The sequence below is a fragment of the Canis aureus genome, chromosome 1 (assembly GCF_053574225.1).
Source record: "Canis aureus isolate CA01 chromosome 1, VMU_Caureus_v.1.0, whole genome shotgun sequence".
Taxonomy (NCBI): Eukaryota; Metazoa; Chordata; class Mammalia; order Carnivora; family Canidae; genus Canis; species Canis aureus.
Genome location: NC_135611.1, coordinates 89,917,240 through 89,940,221, shown reverse-complemented (window position 1 = coordinate 89,940,221; position 22,982 = coordinate 89,917,240). Strand labels below are relative to the sequence as shown.

Genomic DNA, 22,982 nt, shown 5'->3' with positions numbered 1-22,982 from the left:
GGACAAGTCAAGAACTCCCCTCCTAAAGGCCTGGGGGTTGTGTTCTACTTTTATCTCTCTTGTAGATAGTCAAATTATTAGTCATAATTTAAATATAATAGTTCACCTCTTTTCTCATCCTCTTCACCAGGAAATAAAGTCATGGTAATAAGAAATAGTTTTGTTAAGGTGTTTCACAAAAAAAAAAAAAAAAAAAAAAAAAATCAGTGTGTGTGATTAGTTCATGGTAGCCAGAAATTTACCCCTCTTCCACAGGACTATCTTTGGAGAAAGTTCAAATTACAAGGACAAATGCAATCTCTGTGTGTATGAACTTCAAAATATTAAAGGCTGGTATAGGGGCCTCCCAGAATTTTCGACATACTAATTTACAAAAAATTGGTACACTAAATACAAAGCACTCCTCTTCACCCAATAAAGAGGGCCTCTTAGGACCTCTGCTAGATTATAACTTTCAATCCTAAGCAAGTTTCTGCATCGTTTCAGAGACCATAAAAAAAAGTTCTTCTACAGAATCTGTGATTCATTCCTGCAATCAGTGGGAGACTGGACACCCTCCCACTTAATCCCATGAAGGCTGATATCTCACTAGACATACCCTTCTCATCCTTTCATTGTTTGGTCTCTCCTGGTGTCCACTTTGGGACACTTTCTTACATACTGGCACCTCCACTACGGAGCTGAGAGGAAAAGGAATACAAGCAGAAGTCAAATCTGGCAGATATAATATTTCTTGACAAAGATGGTAAAAAAAAAAAAAAAAACCTTAAAGTTTTATATGGAAACTGAAGAGTTATGATATTTAGTGTGATGGTTCATATCATCTTTGGATTTCAATTATGTGTGCTCTTATACCAGGTAGTCATATGTAGATACCTAAGTAGGGGCAAACATAAAGTTTGGGGTTAATGAGTTAGGATCCCCATTCTGTACTTTAATTTGCCTGAGAGGTTACTTAACCTCCCTGACTCTTACTCTGCAATCTGAAGAATGGAGGTGATACAACGCTGCCCACATTATTCGTAGTTATTTTTAATCTGCCTCATTCAGAAAAGGATTTGAGGCCACTACAAATGAAATAAATAGATGAGAAAACCAACGTAGTTGGAATATAAAGATAAGAAAGAAAGAAAGCTGAAGTAAATCCCAATAAGTTAGCCACTAGATTTAGAAGCAGAAAACAGAAAGAAAAAAAAAAAAGCAGCAAATGGGAATTTGACCCTAAGTAAAGACTTTAGGAGAGCTGATTACAAAATGCGCACAATCTCCTAAGAGTTTCCATTTCCCCAGTGAATCAAATTCTTCTCTATCCTAAGACTTGAGAGACAATTTCCCTCTGGATCCTCACTGAGGCAGGTGCTGGATGAGGAGTACGTCTGTGTCCTTGATAATATTTGCAGACTGGACATGATGTCACATCTCATGACTGCAGCTTCCATACTGTACTTTTTGTCCTCATCTAAGGGCCGAGTCAGCAAACACAATGTCCAGGGGGCTCCACCAGGTTTAAGAAGCAGGCTCCCTAGCGGTCTTCTTGCTTGATCCAAAAATTAAATGTCAAACATTTAGAGGCATGGATGGATGGCTTATGTTTTATGCAAAAATGCCCCCCAAATTGTGCATCTTACAACTGAACTTTTGATAAAATTTGGACAGCAGAGATATTGCCATAGCCAGTTCTGGCAAGAACCAGAAGCAGAAACATTCTGACATACAGAGGAAAGACACAGAGCCTCATATCAAGTATGAGGAGCCTACAGGGGCTGGAATAATGATCACTATTCATCCCATCTGAAGTGCCCCAAGGAGTAAATACAAGGCAAAGCCAAAATTATCAAATTGATCTCTGTTAGCTCCGATATATAATGACGTGAACGATCAGGATCCTAAAGTTTATGCATTAAGACCATAGCTATGATCATTCTATTGATTGATTATTATTTTTAAAGATTTTATTTATTTATTCATGAGAGACACACAGAGAGAGAGGCAGAGACACAGGCAGAGGAAGAAGTAGGCTCCTGCAGGGAGCTTTATGTGGGACTTGATCCCAGGACCCTGGGACCACAACCTGAACTAAAGGCAGACACTCAACCACTGAGCCACCCAGGTGCCCTGCTATGATCATTTTAGACTAGAACGTTTTCAAAGAATGTTTCTCCTCAGGTTGTTCACAGAGATTATCTCCAAAAAAGATCTTAGCACTTGAGAATATCAAAGTTTAAGGAACACATGTCTTGGTAGATTAACTGCAAATATACCCCCAAAGAACTGAATGGTTTGACTCACTAAGATCACTACACGTAGACCCTTGAAATGTTCTGAGGATTGAATGAGACAAAAACAGTGAAAGTGTTTTGTAAAGAGCAGTGAAAATCCTGGTTATTGTTGGAATCTCTTTTGGAGGACTGATCAATAACTTGCATTGTGATTCCATAGGCTTATCTTAGGGAAAAGAATGGCCCAGAAATCATACCATTAAGCATCCTGATAGTGCTATACAGGAATGACAAACAATAATATTTTCCTGGAGACTCTCTGTTTTCCTCACTGAGATTCTCCAGCATGGAGATGGTTGCACCCACCTCATCCACTGATGGGTACAGGGCAAAGAGCTCGGCCTGCCGATTGGTCCTCCGGGCCTCTTCATTCTGCTTCTCGAAGTCCTCAGCACTCACTTGCTGCAGGAGGTTTTCCAGCCGCTGATCAGGCTGCAGGCTGCGGAGGTCGAAGCCACAGGCAGTGAGGGGGCCTTTCCCAGACACGTCACAGAGCACGTTTAAGTGGCGGGGGCGCACCTGCAAGAAGACACCCATGTTGTGAGAGGGATCGTGGCTCTAAAATAAGAACAAAAGAATCTGGGGTGTATCTGCCCTGCTCCCAAGTGGGATTACAGAATCAGGCCTCAAGCTGCTTCTGAGCAAACTACGGGTTTGACAAAAACCACATCTTTGGCTTCCTGGCCCTGAGTATCCTAAAATTAAATATCTCCTTCCCACCTGGAAGCAGGTAATTGCTCATCAGATGTAGATAAACTGGTCCTTAGGAAAGGTTTAAAAACAGTGCTGTGGGGGCACCTGGGTGCCTCAGTTGGTAAAGTGTTTGCCTTTGGCTCAGGTCATGATCCTGGGGTCCTGGGATCGAGCCCTGCATTGGGCTCCCTGCTCAGCAGAGAGCCTGCTTCTCCCTCTCCCTCTGCTATTCCCCCTGCTTGTGTGCTCTCTCTCTCTCTGTTGAATAAATAAATAAAATTCAAAAAAGAAAGAAAGGAAGGAAGGAAAAGAAAAGAAAAGAGCACTGTGTTTCTATTAGTTTGGGGCATGTTCTTTTCTGGAGATTAGAAGTCAAGTCTCTTGTGAACCTCGCTCATGTCTCATACTCATGAGAACAGAACTGGAATAAGTGTAACAGAGAGGAGTCTGGACTGGACTATTTAGGGAACTCATCCTGATCTCAATTTCAGAAGCTAGTTTTTGAAACTGGAAAATAAGATGGTCTGAAAGGAGCCTTCCAAATTAAACCTCATATAAGTTCCCAGCTGCATCTTATCCTTCCAAAGACAGCAATGTGGGAGTGGGAATACACTTCTATGGGACTTTAGTAACAGTTATAGGAATAACCACCAGAACAAAAAGCAGAAAAGCATTTGCTATTCAAGTGGTGTCCACTGTTAGCTGCAGTGTGTTTGAAAAAAAAGAGTTTTTTCAATAAAGCAGATGCTTTATTTCATTAGCAATGTGTCAGTAATGGGGAATGGCAAACCCAACCAAAGAATTGGTAAAGACTATACAATCACTATCAATATGTCATAAGAATATAGATGAACTATTATAAACATCTACAAAATTAATGGTAAAATGTTATCCTAAAGTTCTAGCAAATGGACATGCTATTATACAATTTCTCTATAATATATTTTTTCTGTGACATTCATCTTACCTTATAAAAGGTACTCTGCTAGATCATAAACTTTACCTGACTGAATGTGCTAACAATAATTTAAATTAGCACTTTAATTTTTTTTAAAGATTTTATTTATTTGTTCATGAGAGACAGAGACACAGGCAGAGGGAAAAGCAGGCTCCATGCAGGGAGCTCAATGTGGGACTCGATCCTGGGTCTCCAGGATCACACCCCGAGCTGAAGGCAGGCACTCAACTGCTGAGCCACCCAGGCATCCCAAGCACTTTAATTATTGATACTTTTTTAGCTTAGAAATTATGAAAGCCTTGGGAGAACGAATTTACCAAGTTACTTTGAAAGGATGTCAAGATATATACATATATATGTGTATGTAAATATATATATAATCTCCAGAATTTATCCTAAGGGTATAACTGGACAAGTGAGCAAGGATTGTGAAGACAAGAGCATCTCTGGAACATTGTAGTAACAAAATAATAGAAACTATCTAAATGTCTTTTTTTAATAAAGATTTTTATTTATTTATTAATAGAGACACACACAGAGAGAGAGACAGAGAGAGGCAGAGACACAGGCAGAGGGAGAAGCAGGCTCCATGCAGGGAGCCTGATGTGGGACTCGATCCCGGGTCTCTGGGATCACACCTTGGACTGAAGGCGGCGCTAAACCACTGAGCCACCGGGGCTGCCCTCTAAATGTCTCCCCAAAGAGACAGCACTAAAAGATCTTGGAACTTCCATCCAATGGAATGTTATGCAGCCATTTAAAGAAAACCCAAGTAAACATGTATTCACTGGAAGAGAAAGGTGATCACCTCACAGTGTATTATTAATATGAAAAAAGAAGGCATCCAGTATTATGTATAATGTGATCCAATTTTTATGGAATATATATGTGTGTACCATGGAGTTGCATCATATATATGTATTGAACTTATGTAAATTCGGGCACTTGGCCTTTCCATTCCACACAGAAGGTGCCAAGAATGGGAGTGACATGGGAAGATGTTGCCGATTGTCTCACTGTCTGAGCATCCCTGCATGAGTATTAGTCTAACACTTAAAAACATACAACTTTTGTGTAACTTGGCTCCACAACACAGCCGATGACTTAACTGAGCACTGAGTATGCTGAAATGGGTGTGCTTTATGGAGGTGATGGTCATTGACCTACTGTCTCTCAGCTCCAAATTTTATACTCTGTGATGCTGGGCCTGGCATTTAGCAAGTCACATTTCTGCTTTGCCACCTCCTTCTTTTGGGTTCTGCCAGTAATGGGTGCTCTAAAGAGATTGGGTAGCTGGAGAAGGGAAAGGGGACTGGCTCCTCCCTCTTGGTTGAAGCTCCTCCTACCTTGGTAGTGGCAATTGGTTCTAGAGCCCAGCTTCTTTGGGCGCTTCCAGAACCATCCTTATCTTACCTCCTTGGAGGTACCAGCACCAGCCAGACAGTCCCACCTCCTAAGAGGTCAGAATCCAGACTCTCAGATCCTGTAGGATCTTTCCTCTGAGATCCCCAGAGATTTGAGTCCCAGCTCCAAGGCCACTCTTTAGAGCTTCTAGGTTCTGATAACTCTAATACTCTTCCAACCAGACCCATGGTTCTTGAATATGGTCTCGCGACCAGTAGCATCAGCATCTCCTGGGAAATGCTAATTATAAATGCAAATTGTCAAGTGCCACTCCAGCCTAATGAATCAGAGACTCTGGGTGGTACCTAGCAATCTGAGTTGGAACAAGCCCTCCAGGCCATTGCAGTGAAGCTCTAGTTTTAGAGCCCCTGCCCCAGGATGGTGTCGGGTTCCTGCTCGTACAATTTCTATAGGACTTCAATTTTCCCATTTCATTCTCTGAGTCCTCCAAAATTGTTTAACCAATCTCTACATTAAATTTCTTTTGTTGGGCAACCTGGGTGGCTCAGCGGTTTAGCGCCACCTTCAGCCCAGGGCCTGATCCTGGAGGCCCAGGATCGGGTCCCAAGTCAGGCTCCCTGCATGGAGCCTGCTTCTCCCTCTGCCTGTGTCTCTGCCTCTCTCTCTCTCTCTCTCTCTCTCTCTCTCTCTCATGAATAAATAAATAAATAAAATCTTTAAAAAATAATTTTAAAAAAATTTCTTTTGTTGAGATAACTGCTGTGGCTTCTGTCTGACCAAGATAAGGAAAGATATAAAATAAAAACTGAATTTAGTCAAAATTACCAATGAGAAATCTCTTAAACATCTCCCAGAAAGTAGATACCCCATGCTACAGGAAGCCCACCATATTCAGCATCAGAACTGATGGCTGATTCCTACATTAAGCTCATATTAAGTAGTCAACATGGCTCTAGAGACCATGTGGTTTGAAAAATAGGTATTATATTAAAAGTCTCTACTCATTCACCATTCAGCATGGAGAGATGATTAGAATGAAAGCACCTGAAATATGAAAATGCTACCAGGTCAGAAGATGCCCTATAAAACTTAGACAAGTCTCTTCCCCTTTGTTTTATTTTTCCCAACTACAAAATGGACAAGTTGGAACAGAGCACTGGCTTTCTAAAAGATTTTGCAATTGTGATAAAATATACATAACATAAAGTTTACCATCGTAATCATTTTTTTAGAGTACAATGCAGCAGTGTGAAGTACATTCACACTGTTGTGCACACTACTACCCACAACTCTTTGAATCTGAACTTATCTATACTGTAACTCTGTACCTGTTAAAAGATCATTTCCATTCCTCCCACTCCCTGAAGCCCCTGGCAACCACATTCTACATTCTGTCTCTAGGAATCGGACTACTCCAGGTAGCTCACATACATGGAATTATACAATTTTTGTTCTTTTGTGACTGATTTTACTTAGCACCTATGGACACTGAGAGCTGGCATTGACCTAAATGCTTTACACAAGATTAACTCATTTAATGCTCTAACAACCCCACGTGGTAGTTCCTATTTGTTGTCATCGTTATTAGTTTTATGGACTTGAATGTTTGAAAAATTCCTATGTTGACATCCTAATGCCCAATGGGCTATTGGGAGGTAGGGCTTTTGGGAGGTGATCAGGTCATGAAGATGAGGCCTTCACAAGTAGAATTAGTGCCCTTATGAGAGACATGAGAGCCTTTGTTCTCCCTCAGTCTCCCCTGTGTGGTGGTACACAGCAAGAAAGTGTCTGCAAAACCAGGAAGAAGATGCTTACCAGGAACCAAATGAGCTGACACCTTGATCTTGGACTTCCCCACCTCTGAACTGTGAGAAATAAATGTCTAGTGTTTTAACGACCCCAATCTATTGTACTCTATTGTTCAGCCTGAACTGACTAAGACAGCTTCCCTTCAGGCGCCTGGGTGGCTCAGTTGGTTAAGCATCCAACTTTTGGTTTCAGCTCCAGTCATGATCTCAGGGTCATGAGATCAAGCCCCACATCCATCTCTGCACTCAGTGGGGAGTCTGCTTGAGATTCTCTTCCCCTCCCTCTCTATCTGCTCGTCCCTCACTCATGTGCACATGCTTTCTCTCTCTAAAATAAATAAACCTTAAAAATTGGCTTCTCCAAGACCACAGAACAGTTGACCAAGATGGCAGGAGAGGAAACCCCCTAAGGCACTACTTCCTTTACACCAGTGAGTCTCCATACCCAACACTCCTTTTTAATGTAAATATTTCCTAATTTTTCCTTTCCCATCCTGACATGCCATGTACAGATGATAAAACTTACACATACACATTTTTTAAACGAACTCAAAAGAATTTAATGGAATGAGAGAATAAAAGAAAAAAATTATAATAAGATGAGATGTCTTTATTATCCTCCTTGTTTTCCAATGGAGGAAACTGAAACAAGCCCAGAAAGGTTAATTATCCTGCCGGGGGCCACAGAGTCAGTATAGAGCAAAATAAGGAAGAAAACCTGGGCAGTCTGGCCTCAGTGTGGACTTTCCCCCACTCTGCAACTGCCCTTAGAGACACCACCGGGTCTCAGGAATTGTTACGTGGATGGGCCCAATGAGCAACCCCCTTCTACTTCTACCTATTTTCATTATTGAACTTGTGGGTTTTCATTTGAACACCAATTTCTGTAGCTACAAACAGGTTTGAGGAGAAAAAAGAAAAAGCACCACTGACTCAAATGGTAGAGCTCCTGCTACTCTGACATTCTCTGAGTCTAGCCCTTTCTCTAGTTAAAACACCGACAGCATGCCCTGGGCAGAGCAGCCCAGTAACCTGGTAACCATGTTTGTTGATAGAAAATACCTGTGTGCTTGGTTCATGGCCCTCCAAGGACTCTGACTCAAACGTCTGTTTCTGAAGTGTCTTGTGAAAATCTCTTCGGGATCCAGTCTTTTTAAAGCCGCAAATCTCCGAACTTCCTTGGTTTCTTTTTTGGTTGTTATTACATCATTTGGAGCAAGAGAAAGAGAGAAGAGAGGTACAGCGCATTAGATTAAAAATAAAAGTAATGTTTGAGAGTAGACATGGTGCTGAAAGATCTCGCAAAGAGAGGACCGATTGTAATTCCTCCCATCTAATTATGCACCAGGCCTAATACAAGGCTCTGCTGTAATGAGATACAGACTTGCCTCCTTGCTGGCTCATTATCAAAGGTAGGAACGGTCTGGGAAAATGCCACTTCGGAGGTGTGGTCATTTCAGCTGCGGGGCATTTGGCTCCAAGCTGACGCTAAACTATGACCCTAGTGTTAAGAGGCTGGAATAAATCTAGCAATGTGCAGAGCAGCAAATAAAGATCGTTTGAAGATAAAAATAGAGGAAAACATTGAATGTCCCCATCAGTGTTCTTAACAATGAATTAAAAAGGCAGGACACGGTTAAGAAAAAATAGAAATAAAAAAAAAATAAAAAAAAAATAAAAATAAAAATAAAAAAAAAGAAAAAATAGAAATAAATGATGGGCATGCCGAAAATCTCTGCTAATGGTCTCAATCTCCACTCTGCGCACACCATTAAAATGGGGTTTCAGAAATGTGTAGCTATGAAAAGGGTTTAAAATATAATGGCCAGCACTGTCCCCGGAGAAGGAAATTAGACCATCGTGAAAAAAGGCAACAGATAGAAGCTCTCAGATAATAACTGTAGAAACCAATGTGCCTATTCCCTGTTTTTATGACTCAAAGTCTTCTTGGAAAACAGGCTGCAAAGTCAACTGCACAAGCATGCGCTCATTTGGTTTGATTTCTCACACTATTAGAAAAACCCCTGAGCAAGTAGGTAAAAGGATATGAAATGAGTTAGGATTTATTAGGCAGATCAAATGGCAGACAGATAAAGCAGGAAATGTGGGAGAGCAACTAGCAATGATCCAAATACAGAGTTTATAACTCTTTGGGAGGGGTGAAGTGTTGGGTTATGCACAGAGCTGGTATTCAATAAATTTTAGTTGATTAAGTTAATTAAAGAAAAAAAGGAGATGACCCAGGGAGAACAGGCTCTGTTCTTAGATTTTATTGTGCTCTAAAGAGAAGCAATTTGAGTAAAAGGAGATAAGAAATAGCCCTAGGAGAGGGGCAAGATGGGCTTGGTGACTAATTCAAGTCAATGTCTACTATAAATGGTCATCTTCAGTGTCTCTTGGCCATCTGTACTGCCCTGACCCAAACCTGTATTGACAGGGCTGGGTGAACAGCAGGCCAAATTGGGGAACTGAAAGAAAATAAGTAAATGAGTATAGTATACTCTGAAATAAGGAAATAAGAGTAAACATTTAGAAAAGATTTCAAGAGAAATATGCAGAATGATTCTGGCTTGGAATTCCTAAACACCAACAAAACAAATGAAATTTAAAATATCATATTGTTCATAAACATCAATTAGCAAAAAGTATTTTGGGGGACTCCTTCAAATAATTTCCCAAAAGTAATTAATAACTACTTAAAATATTTAAGAAAATTATTTTGGTTCCAGTTGCTCTAAGTGTGCAGTGCTAAGAAGAGCAGATACATGTGTGAGCAAAGTTTATTTTATATTAGAATATTTATTTTCTATGAAAAGAGATTTTTGAGAACCTCACACAGGATTTCATCAACCTGTTAGCTATTTAAAAGTGATTCTCATCATTATAAACTTACCCAGCAACATGCATGTGTGTGCTGGACGAGAAGCTTTGCAAGTGCATAAAATGGCTTTTTTGGACTTTATCTAAGGGTTCAAAGAAAAAGCTATATGTGATATAATATTCTTAGGAAAAAGTACCCAACTCAAAATAGTAATAAATAGTGAGTTGTGTCCTAAGATTACTCTCATAATTACAACACACTGAATCTGTGGCTGTTTTTCCTGAAGAATCCAATTTTAAAGGGAAAAGTTCCCAAATGAATTAACTAATAAAAATTAATTCTAAGGGTGCCTGGGTGGCTCAGTTGTTTAAGCATCCAACTCTTGATTTTGGCTCAGGTCATGATCTCAGGGTCGTGAAATCATGCCCTGAGTCAGGTTCTATGCTAGGCATGGAGCCTGCTTAAGATTATCTTCCCCCAAAAAAAAAAAAAAAAAAAAAAAAAGATTATCTTCCCCCACTCCTTTACCCCTCCCCCACTTTAAAAATTAATAAATTATCTGAAATCAAATGCAAACAGTGAATTAAGACACAAATTTCACACTTTGGTATCTGCCCTTTGCCTTTCTTGGGACTTATACACTCCAAAGGGTACTGATGCCAAAGGTTCAATGTCACATGTCTCCCCACAAAGCCACCTGCTCAGGCCACAGAAATAAAAATCTGGAAGCAGCCTAACTTAAGCCCTTGTGTGCCCTGGCAACCAGAACTATATCTGCCTTGGTTTTATTTTTTTGTTTCATAAAGTGCACTTACTTCCAAGTGTTCCCTGATAAGTGAACAACACACACACACGCACACACAATTACAGCTATGTACCTGCCCCCATCATCCTTAATCACTTCTCTCAGTCCCTCTGTTTCTTCGTTGGTGAGACATAAACACTAGGTGAATTCTGGGATATTTGCCCAACTTTAAGATTTTATGATAAAAAGGTCATACACTGCATCTGGAAACCTTCAAATCAACTTTCTTCCGAAGATACTTAAATCTGGGAAAAGTCAAATATGCTTGGCTATTGCTCTTTTGCTATTTTAGGCAAATAGATGCTTTCTTTTTTGTCCTCCATTTTGCTAGAATGCTTTCTGGAGTTATTTAACTCCAAAGACACTGACAAACAGGCATTTAAAAAATGAGTCACGGAATAGTGTTAAAAGTTCATTTCGCAATATATTATATTCTAACTCCGTATATGCACCAGCCCTCAGAATTTGGGGGATGGAAAACATTAAGACTGACGTATTCCATGGTTGTGTGTTTGAAACCAGAGCAAACTTTTCTCCCCTTCCTCATTCTCAATTTAGCATCTACTTCCCCATCTTGAAGTCTCGGAAATTCACAAAGCTCCCTTGTGGTAGCAGGGGCAGAGCTGGCCGAGGGAGACCACAAGGGCTGGCAAGTATGTAAAGATGACTCATTTTAGAAGTGCCAGCCACGGAAGGCAGAAACCACCACCGGGTAGGTAGTGAGACTGCTGGCAGAGTGCCACTGGCCACCAGAAACCCCAGCCTCATTACTCCACCCAGGCAACTGAGTTGAACAAAGCCATGCTCCTGTTGAGCCTCTTCACAGACAAGAGATAGGGAAGTGGGCCAAGTAGTAGAAGAACTATTCTTAAAATGAACTCAACCTATTGCTTCTTAAGGGAACTGCATTCCTTTTCTCCAAGCACTATTATTATATATTTGGGAACCATCCAAAGACCAACATATTTAAAAAAAAAAAAAAGTTTGATTTATTTGAGAGAGAGAGTGTGTGTGTGAGCAAGCTGGGGGAGGGTCAGAGGAAGAGGAAGACAAGTTGACTTCCCACTGAACGGGAACTCTGACTCAGGGCTCGATCCCAGAACCCTGAGATCATGACCTGAGCTGAAATCAACAGTCAGATGCTCAACTGACTGATCAACCCAGGTGCCCTAAGACCAAACATATTTTAAAGACCAAAGTCTTCAGAAGCAGTGTGGAGTAGATAGAATTTGGCTCTAGAGTTTGGGACCTGGGTTCTGTCCAGATGCTGTCTTCTTACATACTGGCTGTGAGACCCTAGGCAAGTGACCTATCTCTCAGAGCTACGGTTTCCTCAGATGTGAAATGGGGAGGAACACTGCTCATTTTGAAGGTCTGTGTGATGACTGGAAAACAGCACATAATACGTCTTCTTCTCCTTTCTCCACTTCCCTTTCCTTCCTATCCCTCCCATACAATTTGGCACTAAAAACATCAGAACAAGGTAATCTTCCATGCCTCAGGGTGGGGAGTAAGTGAGGAAACCCAGAATGGGAAGTTGAAGGCCAAAAAGGGTGAGGAGGGAGTACATATGAAAGGGTGGCTTGGCATGGAGAATCAGAACCCAGAGGGTGTGAGGAGGGTGCCCATAGCCTGGCATGTGACAATGGATGAGACATTCTGGGTCGAACAAGGAAGGCACTGGGAGGAGCAGCCTGCTAAGGTGTCTCTGTGCAGGAGTGGCCTGGCACTCAGTATAGGTGCAGGCCTAAGAGGGCATACACCCAGGAGGGGCAAGCCTGTTGCCGGGTGTCAGAGCCAGAATATGAGGAAGAAGGCGACTGTGTGGGGAAGGGGGGTGGTGCTGGCAGTAGGTACACATCAGAGGATTAATCACGTAAGTAAATGTAATAGGACAATAAGAATCAGGTTTTTCACTGAGAAAAATATGGAAAGGAAGAAAACAAGAATGAATACTCTGATGTCATGTTGCAATTGCAGGTATCAACATCAACTCGTGGTTTTCAGTGCACACCACACACACACACACACACACACACACACACACGCACACACTCCCTACCACTGTGATGTGAAGACACAGGAGGAGTGACACCTTAATAGCAGTAAGCACACCCAACACCTACAGCTTGGCTTTTAAGTACCACTTTCCACTTAAAAAGGGTCAGAGCTGCTTGGAGAAATGTCTGATTCCAGGGATGAGGAAAAGAAAGCTGTAAGATCAGCTTGTAATATCTTGTGGCAAATAGCAAGGATGTGATCAGAGGCTGCTTAGGGGTATGTAAAAAAGATACGAGGGCCAATTCAAAGGGTTCACACTAGTCAAAGTGAGGACAATCTGAGCATCAAAATGAACCACAGAACTGGATTCAAACTTACTGAATAAAATAGGAACCTCTGATTCAATATTGATACAAATAAACTGAAAGTTTAAAGAGAAATTGGGGGGGACCCCTGGGTGGCTCAGCGGTTTAGTGCCTGCCTTTGGCCCAGGGCGTGATCCTGGAGTCCCGGGATCGAGTCCTGCGTCAGGCTCCCGGCATGGAGCCTGCTTCTCCCCCTGCCTGCGTCTCTGCCCCTCTCTCTCTCTCTCTCATGAATAAATAAATAAATAAATCTTTAAAAAAAATAAAGAGGAATTGGGCATTTTACAATCACCTAATCCAAATGGAGGGATTATTATGTCTAAAAAAAAACTGCCCTGTAATCTCAAGGTCAGTCATGAAAGTCAAGGAAACACCCAGGAACTGTTCCAGAGTAAATTACACGAAAGCCATCTTTAGTGACATCTAAACGCAATGCATGCCTTTCAACTAGATCCTTTTGCTCTAAAGGGCATTCTTGGGACATTTGGTGAAAGCTGAATAGGGTCTGAGGATTAGATGGTAATAATGTATCAATGTGAATTTCCTTAATGTGATGGCTGTATGCTAATTACGACGGAGAATGTCCTTGTTTGTAGAAATTACACACCGAAGTGTTCAGGGGTAATGGAGATTTAGGTTGGCAACTTACTCTCAAGTGGTTTGGGGGAGGGGAAAAAGATCTTTGTGTTTTACTTGCAAGTTTTCTGTATATTTGAGATTGTTTCCAAATAAAAGGAAAATAGTATATGGGGTGTCTGGCATCGTAATAAAGTCTGTTAGTGGGCCCTATTACAGCATCCATTCTGTAGCTGCTATGTGCACAGGAGCTGTCGTGTCCAGAGACATCTGAGTGATTTGCTCTACTTGCCAGCCCTCTAACTTCCCACTTGGGCTTGATGATTGTAACCAATGCCTGACTGGTATAGGGCACCGCTTGCCTCGAAGTTGGATGATGGGAAAGCTTTGTAGTGTGGTCCCTCCAGAGTACCCTGTATATTGGCCAGGAATTTCTCTGTGCCCTTATCCTGAGTTGACTCCTTTTGCTTCTCTCATTTTCTTATGGGCTTTTCCTAAAGAGAACACCCTCAAAAATCATGTGGACCCGAATCCCTATCTCAGGCTCAGCTTCTAGACCATCTCAAACAAGATAACCACATACCAGCTCAATAAATAATAGTTATTATTATGAGTGTCAATGGCAATACCATTAGATGCAACACCAATGCAAGTGTTATAATCTAGATAACCATATTTTGTAGATATGCTGAATTTAAAGTCTCCTAACATCTTTATTTCTGAACTATATAATTTTCACATAGGTAATTTACTTTCTTACCAAAAGCAAAAGTAAAGCTTAGAAAAGTGCTCACTTTAGGATTTCACTTGTAGAATTCTCCCAAAAGGCCAATAAACACCCTAGTGAGTTTGTTGTCCTCATTAAACTTGTTCCATTCCATTCCATCCCTTTCAGGAATTCTTAGTGGGTTTCATTTCCCAGTTGTGCTGCTAAAACCGTAGTTTGGACTGGATTTTGGGAATCCTATTTTCTGATGACTTACTACCAGTGGCTCTCAATGATGGTAATTAATGCTGTCATTTTTGAGTGTCTCAATGACTGGGATGTGCTATTATATTTCACATCCTGAAATGCATGGGGCATCCCAGCAATGAAGAACCATCCTAAGACATCTATTAGAACATCCAATACATGGGGCACCTGAGTGGCTCAGTGGTTGAACATCTGCCTTCAGCTCAGGTCATGATCCCGGGGTCCTAGGATCAAGTCCCGCATCAGACTCCCCACAAGGAGAGAGTCTTCTGTCTATGTCTCTGCTTCTCTCTTTGTGTCTCTCATGAATAAACAAAATCTTTACCAAAAACAAACAAACAAACAAACAAACAAAAAAAACCATTCAACATACCTATCAAATGTCCTGCCAAACATTCCTGGAGGTAAAAAACCAGTCTGTAAATACGTGAGCTAAGCCCCATGCCATCTTACAAATAAGTGCAAAGTATTTTTGCACTGAATTTTCCAGCAAAACAGCAACTATATAAATGTAGGGGAAATTAAACTCTGTGCTGATTAGACCTCTACCAAGAGTTTTTCCCCATTTTGGAAAATCACATTACTAAAAGCAATGCTACTTGTGTTATCCCAGTCACCCACACAACACACCTGTTGCAGTCTGCTTTTGTAGGTGTGAGACTCATAGCATTATTCTGGCAGCTGCAAACAGCTATTTCATTATGTTCTTTGGCGGAGTTATATCCAAGTATTTGCATCTTTACATATATGCTCTTTTATGTATTATGTTTATTTCTCCTTTATATAACAGTTGGGACATTTTATGGACTTCTAAAAATGAGAAAGTTCATGGGTGACAAAGGTGGCATTACAAAATATTCATTACACAGAAATACGCTGTGGAGTCTGATAGATCTGAGAACGCTTTTCTTAAAGGAACATGATGTGGATATTTGGTGTTAAAGTTTTGTTCATTCTCCTATTCAACACGTTTGTAAAGGATCTCCTGAGAATAGGCACCAAAGAGAATGCAAAAAGGAATATACAAAAATCCTAGCTTTAAAGGAGTCCCTGTCCTCAGTGAAGTCATAGTCTAGTGAAAAATATCACCTATTTAGCAGGGGAGATAAACATTCAGACACATAATCAGAATGCAATGTTGAGGGGCGCCTGGGTGGTTCAGTCATTTAAGCATCTGCCTTTGGCTCAGGTCAGGATCTCGTGGTCCTGGGATCGAGCCCCATGTCAGGCTCCCCGCTCAGCAGGAAATCTACTTCTCCCTCTCCACCTGCCCTTCCCCCTGCTCTTGCTCTCTCTTGTGCTCTCTCTCTCTCCCTCAAATAAATAAATAAAATCTTTAAAAATATATATAAAGCAGTGTAGAGTATGACAAGAGCTTCTAAGAGAAATACAAACAGCATGATTTGAAAATCCACAGAAGGGAGCAGTTTCCTCTGGCCAGGTCAGGGAAGGCTTCGTGAAAGCCCTGGCCTTTGGGCTTCAGGGGTGTGGATGTGTGGGGATGGGAGTGTGTGTGTAACCGCTCAGGTGTAGCTCAGGGATTTCCACACCTGGATTGCTCTCTGTAACTGCACAGGCTGATGAGCCTTGCTTGCTTTCTGTACTTTTAGAAAGCAAATAGCTAAACATCTTGACAGCCAGCACGACAAATGCATGTCATAATAAGCAATTATTGATCAGGGAGACATTTTTATGGTGTTTTGGGAGTAACTGAATTATATGCACCGATGTGTTTGAATTTTAATTGTTTACCAGTTCACTGGGAGTAAAATATGGAGTAATAAAACAGATGATACCCCATTCCTTGATGTCCTAGCTCTCCTTGAGCACGACCTTCCTTCAGAATTACCTTAATCACCCAGGGTGAAAGACAAAGTCTAAGGGCTTTTATGATGTTGCTCATAACACTCATGAAATGTTTCACTGTCACTGCGGATAATACACCAAGAATAAATAGCATATAAACAGGTTTAATTACTTAAGAGTTTGACTTCCCACCAAGACACCAAACACAACTTAAGTGAATCACTCTTAGTTCATTTAGAGAAAATGGCAGAGGAAATAATGCTTAAGTATTTAATGTGACCCAAAAGATGCCCGCAAACATCAATCCATACAAGATTACCAAATATTTGGAAATGAGAGGTGATGAACATGCAGCCGTGGCACCAACGTAGCATTAGATCAAGGGTCATTTCCAAAAGTCATGGAGAGAAAAGCGCTGTTATTTTTAGAGCTATGACACCATATTTTATGGTATAGACATGAAAGATAGAATGGCATCCATTCAAGACATCTTCCAGTCTAAGTATCACAAACATTTCCAGTAGGAAAATGTATTTCCCCCAAAAGGAGATCAAGTACTTTGTGTTTCTGTGTAGTTGAATTTTTCTTATTAAGTGAAAAAGAAATTCTAGAACTTTCCTCTATCCTTCACAGACAGCATTCTTTGTCTGATTTAAAAGCCTCAATTATAGAACTTGAGTGGCAAATGCTCTATAGAATTATGAGCGTGGGAGGGAACACAAGTGGCCATTTATCTACTCCCCTGCCCCCTAAGTGGGATTCAAAGCCATTATCACAGATAGCAAGGACATAAAAGTCTATCCTTAGATATTACAGAGAAATGTAATATCAGCAAGGAGATAATTGAGGAATAAAAGAGCCAACTAAATCAGTGTTTGACTGCATGGTTATGGATGACAGACATGTCCATAGAAGGTGAAATGGCTTCATTAAGTATGGTCTTCCAGAGGAAAGTAGTTTCCCCCACCAACAGTGCATTAAAATATATGGGATAGAGTTTGGGGTTCACTCCTTTGACATGCTAATATAAGCACTTTTCCTGAAGTCTTCAGATTTTATTTCACTTGAAAGGAGTATTTTGGACAGGTTTAATTGGAACTAGATAAGCCCTAAAGGAGTAAACCTCCTGATTTTCCAAATCTTATCTTTATTTCAAGAATATAGAAATTATAGTGCTTATGAGGTGAAATCTACCCTGGATCATTAAATGAAATCTTCAACAACAGAGTTATCCCTTGTTTTTTTCCCTTTGCATATATTATCTTACTAATGGGTCTTATTGAAATTATTTGTCAAGTGGGTAGGGACAACTGAGCCAAAATCTGTAATACATCAATATCAATAACCTATTATCATGTGCCAAGAAATCATGGTACTTTACATATGTTAACTTATTCATTGCACATAACATAATTTATGAGGTAGACACTATTCTAATTCCTGTTTTCCTGATTAGGACATTGAGGCACAAAAAAGCAGTTTGCCTTAGGTCACACAGCACCTAAGTGGTAGACCCAAGACTTGAATCCATTTACTCCAGCTCCAGAGAAATCACCATTCTGTGAAATAACATAAAAACCATAGCAAAGCAACAGATTTTCAATTAATGAGTAATTAATGAATGCCAGAAACTATCTCAGATTTCTATCCATGAATTTTAGGGCACAATTACAATTCACCCTTTTTAGATGACAGTTCAGTGAGTTGTGGCAGATGGGTACAGTTGTGTAACCACCACTACAATCAGGACTTAGAACAGTTCCAGCACCCTCAGAAGTTTCTCTGATGACTTTCTGCAGTCAATTCCTTTCCCTACCCTCAGATCCCGGCAACCAATAATCTTTTTTCTGTCCCTATGGCTCTGTCTTTTCCAGAATAACATGCAAATGGAATCATGCATCATCTTTTTTGTCTGGCTTCTTTCACATTGCATATGCAATGGAGAGTCATCTATATTGCTCTATGCATGAGTAATTTGTTCTATTTTACCGCTGAATAGCATTCCATTGTATGGACGTACCACAGTCTGGTTATCCATTGCCCCATTGCATACAATCTGGTTGTTCCTAATTTTTGACAATCACAAACAAAACTGCTATAAATATTTGCATATAGATGTTTATGTGAATATAGGTTTTCATTTCACTTGGGTTAATATTCAGGAGAAGGAAGTCAGGTGGTACGATAAGGATATAGTTAACTGGGATTTTAGGATAGATAAGGGAAGAAGAACTCAGTGGTGGAAACAATATTAAGAAAGTAGATAAAATAGCTTCCAGTTTACAATAACAAAAATACAATTTCAGGCATTTCTATTTTATTTTAATTATATTTATTTATAAATATATATTTAATTATATATATAAATATATATATATTTAATTATATTATATCCAGCACTGCCAAGGATATGTGGCGGGGGGGTGAGGGTGGGTGGAGGACAGGGCAGTCTCATACCCAGTTGGTAATGGAATCAATCAATACAGCTTTCCTGAAGAAAAATTTGGTAGTACTTATGAGGATGTGTCATATGCACTGACTCTATTGCTACCCTCAGAAATCCTCACACACACGTGTCAGGACAAGTGTGCACAGATGTCTATTGTGGTATTATTTATAATAGTGAAAAATGGAGACAATTTCAATGTCCATCAATAGAGAAAAATTTGGTAACTTAATGATACATTCCTTTGCCCCTGGAATACCAGGCAGGGAGGGTGATCTCTGGAAAAATGTCAAAGATATTACTGAAAAAAGCATATTTTGTGTGTGTGTGTGTGTGTGTGTATGCAAGACATATACATATTTACACAGGTATAATTACATACTATTTCTGTAAAATGCAAATGTATATACATATCTATATGTATATATATTTGTGAGGGTATGAAAGGAAGCTCTGGAAGTCTACATAGTGATGACCTCCGTGACTAAGAGTGGGTTGAAGAGAAGGGCAGGGAGCAAGTAAGGAGTGAGGCAAGAGACTGCCTCTTATTTAATACACTTCTACATTACTTGATTTCTTTCAAAATAAGTGTGTATTATTTGTCACATAAAATAACAAATTCAAAGGAGAGCTAATTAATCACTAAGCAACAACTGGTCAGCAATGCCTATAAGTGTTCTCCTCCACCTTCCCACTACACTGCTCATGAAGATGCAGAAAATAATGGAAAGTCCAAAAAATGAGCAGACAACTTAATACCTGAATCTGGACAGAATCTCTGTGGATCAGATGGAGTTGGCAAAATGACATGCCATGCTTTATCTCCCCAAAGGGGAACTCAAAGGAAGGCAGACACTTTGTACTTTCCCCCCTGCCAGGACCTGAGCAGTCAAGGTCTCCATAAGCCAGAATCCTGAATGCTCTTTCCTCATTGTAGTGGCTTATGAATGGAGCCACTGCCAGGTTCCACCTGGTTGCACTGCTTCACACCAGCAGAAATCCCACCTCCCTTGCCTTTCTCTTTCTACCATCATCCAGCAATGATTAAGAAACAACTCAGATAAAACAACTGAGCTGAAAATGTATGCAGGCTTTGAGATGAAGGGGTCTGGTACTGGATTCTCCCCACAAACGAAATATTACAGGTGCATAAGGGGGCAGAATGATCTCTGGGAGGAGTGTGTGCTAGGAATGTATTTTCATGTTCAGAGTTTCAGATTCAGAGTACCAAAGAATCAAAGAGCAGGTTAGAAAAAGGTGCTTCCTCTCTAAAACACTAGTCAAAGCTTCCAGAAACTGATGATCAGTATCAGAGTTGAATTCTTCCACCTAATTTCTGGGAAAGGAACTGGCCCATTATTCAAGTGTGTGGAGAACAGGACAAATGGCAATTTCCATCCCCAGTATGCTGCCAAAGATAAAATTAAAGCAGGTACCACTTTGTTTTATTGGGGAAAGAGGGGATGACACAAACATTTGCATAAAATAAATATATGGACAATCACTGTTCCTACAGAAGAGATAAAAACAAAGAGGGACACATAAGGAAACAGAACAACAATCAAGTGGCTAATGGTCTGGATTAACATTTAGTCCAAAATCCCCAGTAAATAATATCAGGTTTGTGAATTACATTTTAAGCATGGCAGCAAAAATAGAAATCATAATAGAAAATTATGAATACAGATTTGATTACATAAATAATTCTGAATGTTAAAAAATTATAAGTGATTTTGAAAGACAAGGAACATCCTGTGTTAGGAATTTGTAATAAATGCTAGACAAAGCATCAATATCTCTACCAAATAAAGATAGTCCTAGAGATAAACAAGCCCAATATATTAATAGAGGTGCACAAGTTTCATGAATAAGCAGAACTTGAAGGAAAAATGACAAGTGGGCCAACTAATAAATGGAAAAGCATGCCCAACGTCATAATTTAAAAATGCAAATAAAAGTCTCTTTACAAGTGAAATTGGAAATTTATTAAAAGATAACATCTAATATTCTTGAGGATTCATACACATATTGTTGATAATCTTTCTGATATATTATTCCTAAATCCTTACATTTGTGCATTTCTCCTAGACAGAGAAATTCCTCTTCTGAGGATTTATTCTGAAGGAAAAAAAACCCATAGATGTACACAGGGTATCACTGTATTGGGGTATATAACACTGAAAAACAGGGAATCATGTAAATATTAAAATTGGTTAAATGAACTCTGATGTAAATATATCATGCAACCTTTAAAAATTGGGTTGAGGAAGAATATGTAATAGCAAATAGAGATAATCACTACTTACTGTAGAGACCAAAAGAGCATCACACTACAAAATAGTATTATAATATTATCTAGTTTTTATACAAATACATATACAAATGAATATGATTTGAAGGCTATGTATCAAATGTTAATGGCACTTATCTGTCTATAGTGAAATTGAGTGATTTTTTTCTCCTGTTATTTCTCTATAACCTCTAAAATTTCTAAAATGAGTATTCTGAAAGAGTCCTTGTTTCTTTTAAGTTTGTGCAAAATGGAAAAAAGAATGTTCCAGTGGGAATTGCCATGAGGAATGAAAAAATACAGTGTCCCAAGTAGCAAATAAAAACCAAATGCAGTAAAACGGACCTTTCTATTTATTGTTCCTTCTCAGACTTTTTTAGAATCTTAATATCCAGAAAGTATCTCTTATTATAACATTTAAAAGCTTGAGAACAACTTGTTCAGAATTTTTTTATTTATTACCAGCATAGCATAATCTTCCTTGACTGCCTGGCAAGCTTCATTTTCCATTCATGTTGGAAATTAGAACACATGATGGATTAACATCTAACTTTCCCTTAATTACTTTTTGCAAGCGTGCTTTCTCCTGCTCAGCTATTGAAAATAGTATGCCTACTGACATTCCTCCAAAAAACATCAGCACAAATTCATTGGCACACTTCCAGGAACTGGATAAAACTCAACCCCCTAAATCTTCCACTGTTTATCCCACGGAACAGTAATTCTTACTGGAGTATAAGAGAGGTGAGGAGAGCAGAATTTCAAACTGTTTCTGTCTTGGTAAAGGCTTTCTGATGTTTTTTCTAATGAGGATATGTCCCCAGTGCAGACACTCCCCACCATGCTCCCCAACACATACACATATACAGGTTGAGGATTTTTGTGTGTGTATGAATCTGAGGCCAAGTTTCAATTCATTTATTGTCCCCCTCAACTCCCAAAGAATTCATCTGAGTGGAAATAAACCAAAAAGGCCCTATTCTTTATACTTAAAATGTAACTTTCTCCATGAATAAATGAACTTTGGTAAATCCACAGAGGGGAAATATCAGGGGAAAAAAGAAATGAGCTCTCAAGCTGCAAAAAGACATGAAGAAACAAGGCAAAACTATGGAGTCAGTGGGAAGGTAATTGGTTGCCAGGGAGCAATGAATGTGGGGAGCATAGGAGATTTTTAGGGCAGTGAAACTATTCTATATGATTCTGCAATGGCAGATACATGGCATTATACATTTGTCAAAGTTGTAGGACATAAGACACAAAAGATAAGCCCTAATGTAACCTATGGACTTTAGTTAATAACAAGGTAGTCTCATCAATTCTAACAAATATATCACACTTACGTAAGATCTACCCAAGAAAGAATGAATCAGTCAGAGAAGACTGCCTAAAGAAAAAAGGAAATTTGTCCTGGCCTTGGATCCATAGGCAGGATTTGACAGACAGGTGAAGGAGGGGAGGGCATACCCAGAGGACAACAGCCAGGGCCAAGGTGTGAGGTAGGACTAAGCTGGTTTAGGTGGAGGAAATGGTGAGGAAGAGGTGCCAGACCTGGCAGAAAAGAAGTGGATCTGGGAGGTAAGTAAAATACGCTTTAATACATACAGTGGGGGCAGGTTATTAAAGTCCTTCAAAGACAAGCAGACAGAGTTTACCTTTGATACAGTAGGTGGTACAGAGCCTTAGCAGGGGTTTGAATAGGAGGCAAGATCAAGTCAACTCACATTCATTATTCATGAATTCCGTATTTGCAAATTCACCTCCTTGCTAAAATTTATTGCTAACAGTCATGTGGG

General features: G+C 39.9%; 1 protein-coding gene across 3 annotated transcripts in view; it reads right to left on the bottom strand.

Moving 5' to 3' along the window:
• DOCK8 (dedicator of cytokinesis 8) overlaps positions 1-22,982 on the bottom strand; it is a 229,918-nt gene that overhangs the window by 141,767 nt on the left and 65,169 nt on the right. For all 3 annotated transcript variants that reach the window (XM_077908265.1, XM_077908274.1, XM_077908284.1), the window contains 2 exons: positions 8,166-8,289; positions 2,586-2,798 (listed from right to left, as the gene is read on the bottom strand). In XM_077908265.1, the coding sequence (XP_077764391.1) occupies positions 2,586-2,798; positions 8,166-8,289 (337 nt within the window). The remainder of the gene's footprint in view (positions 1-2,585; positions 2,799-8,165; positions 8,290-22,982) is intronic.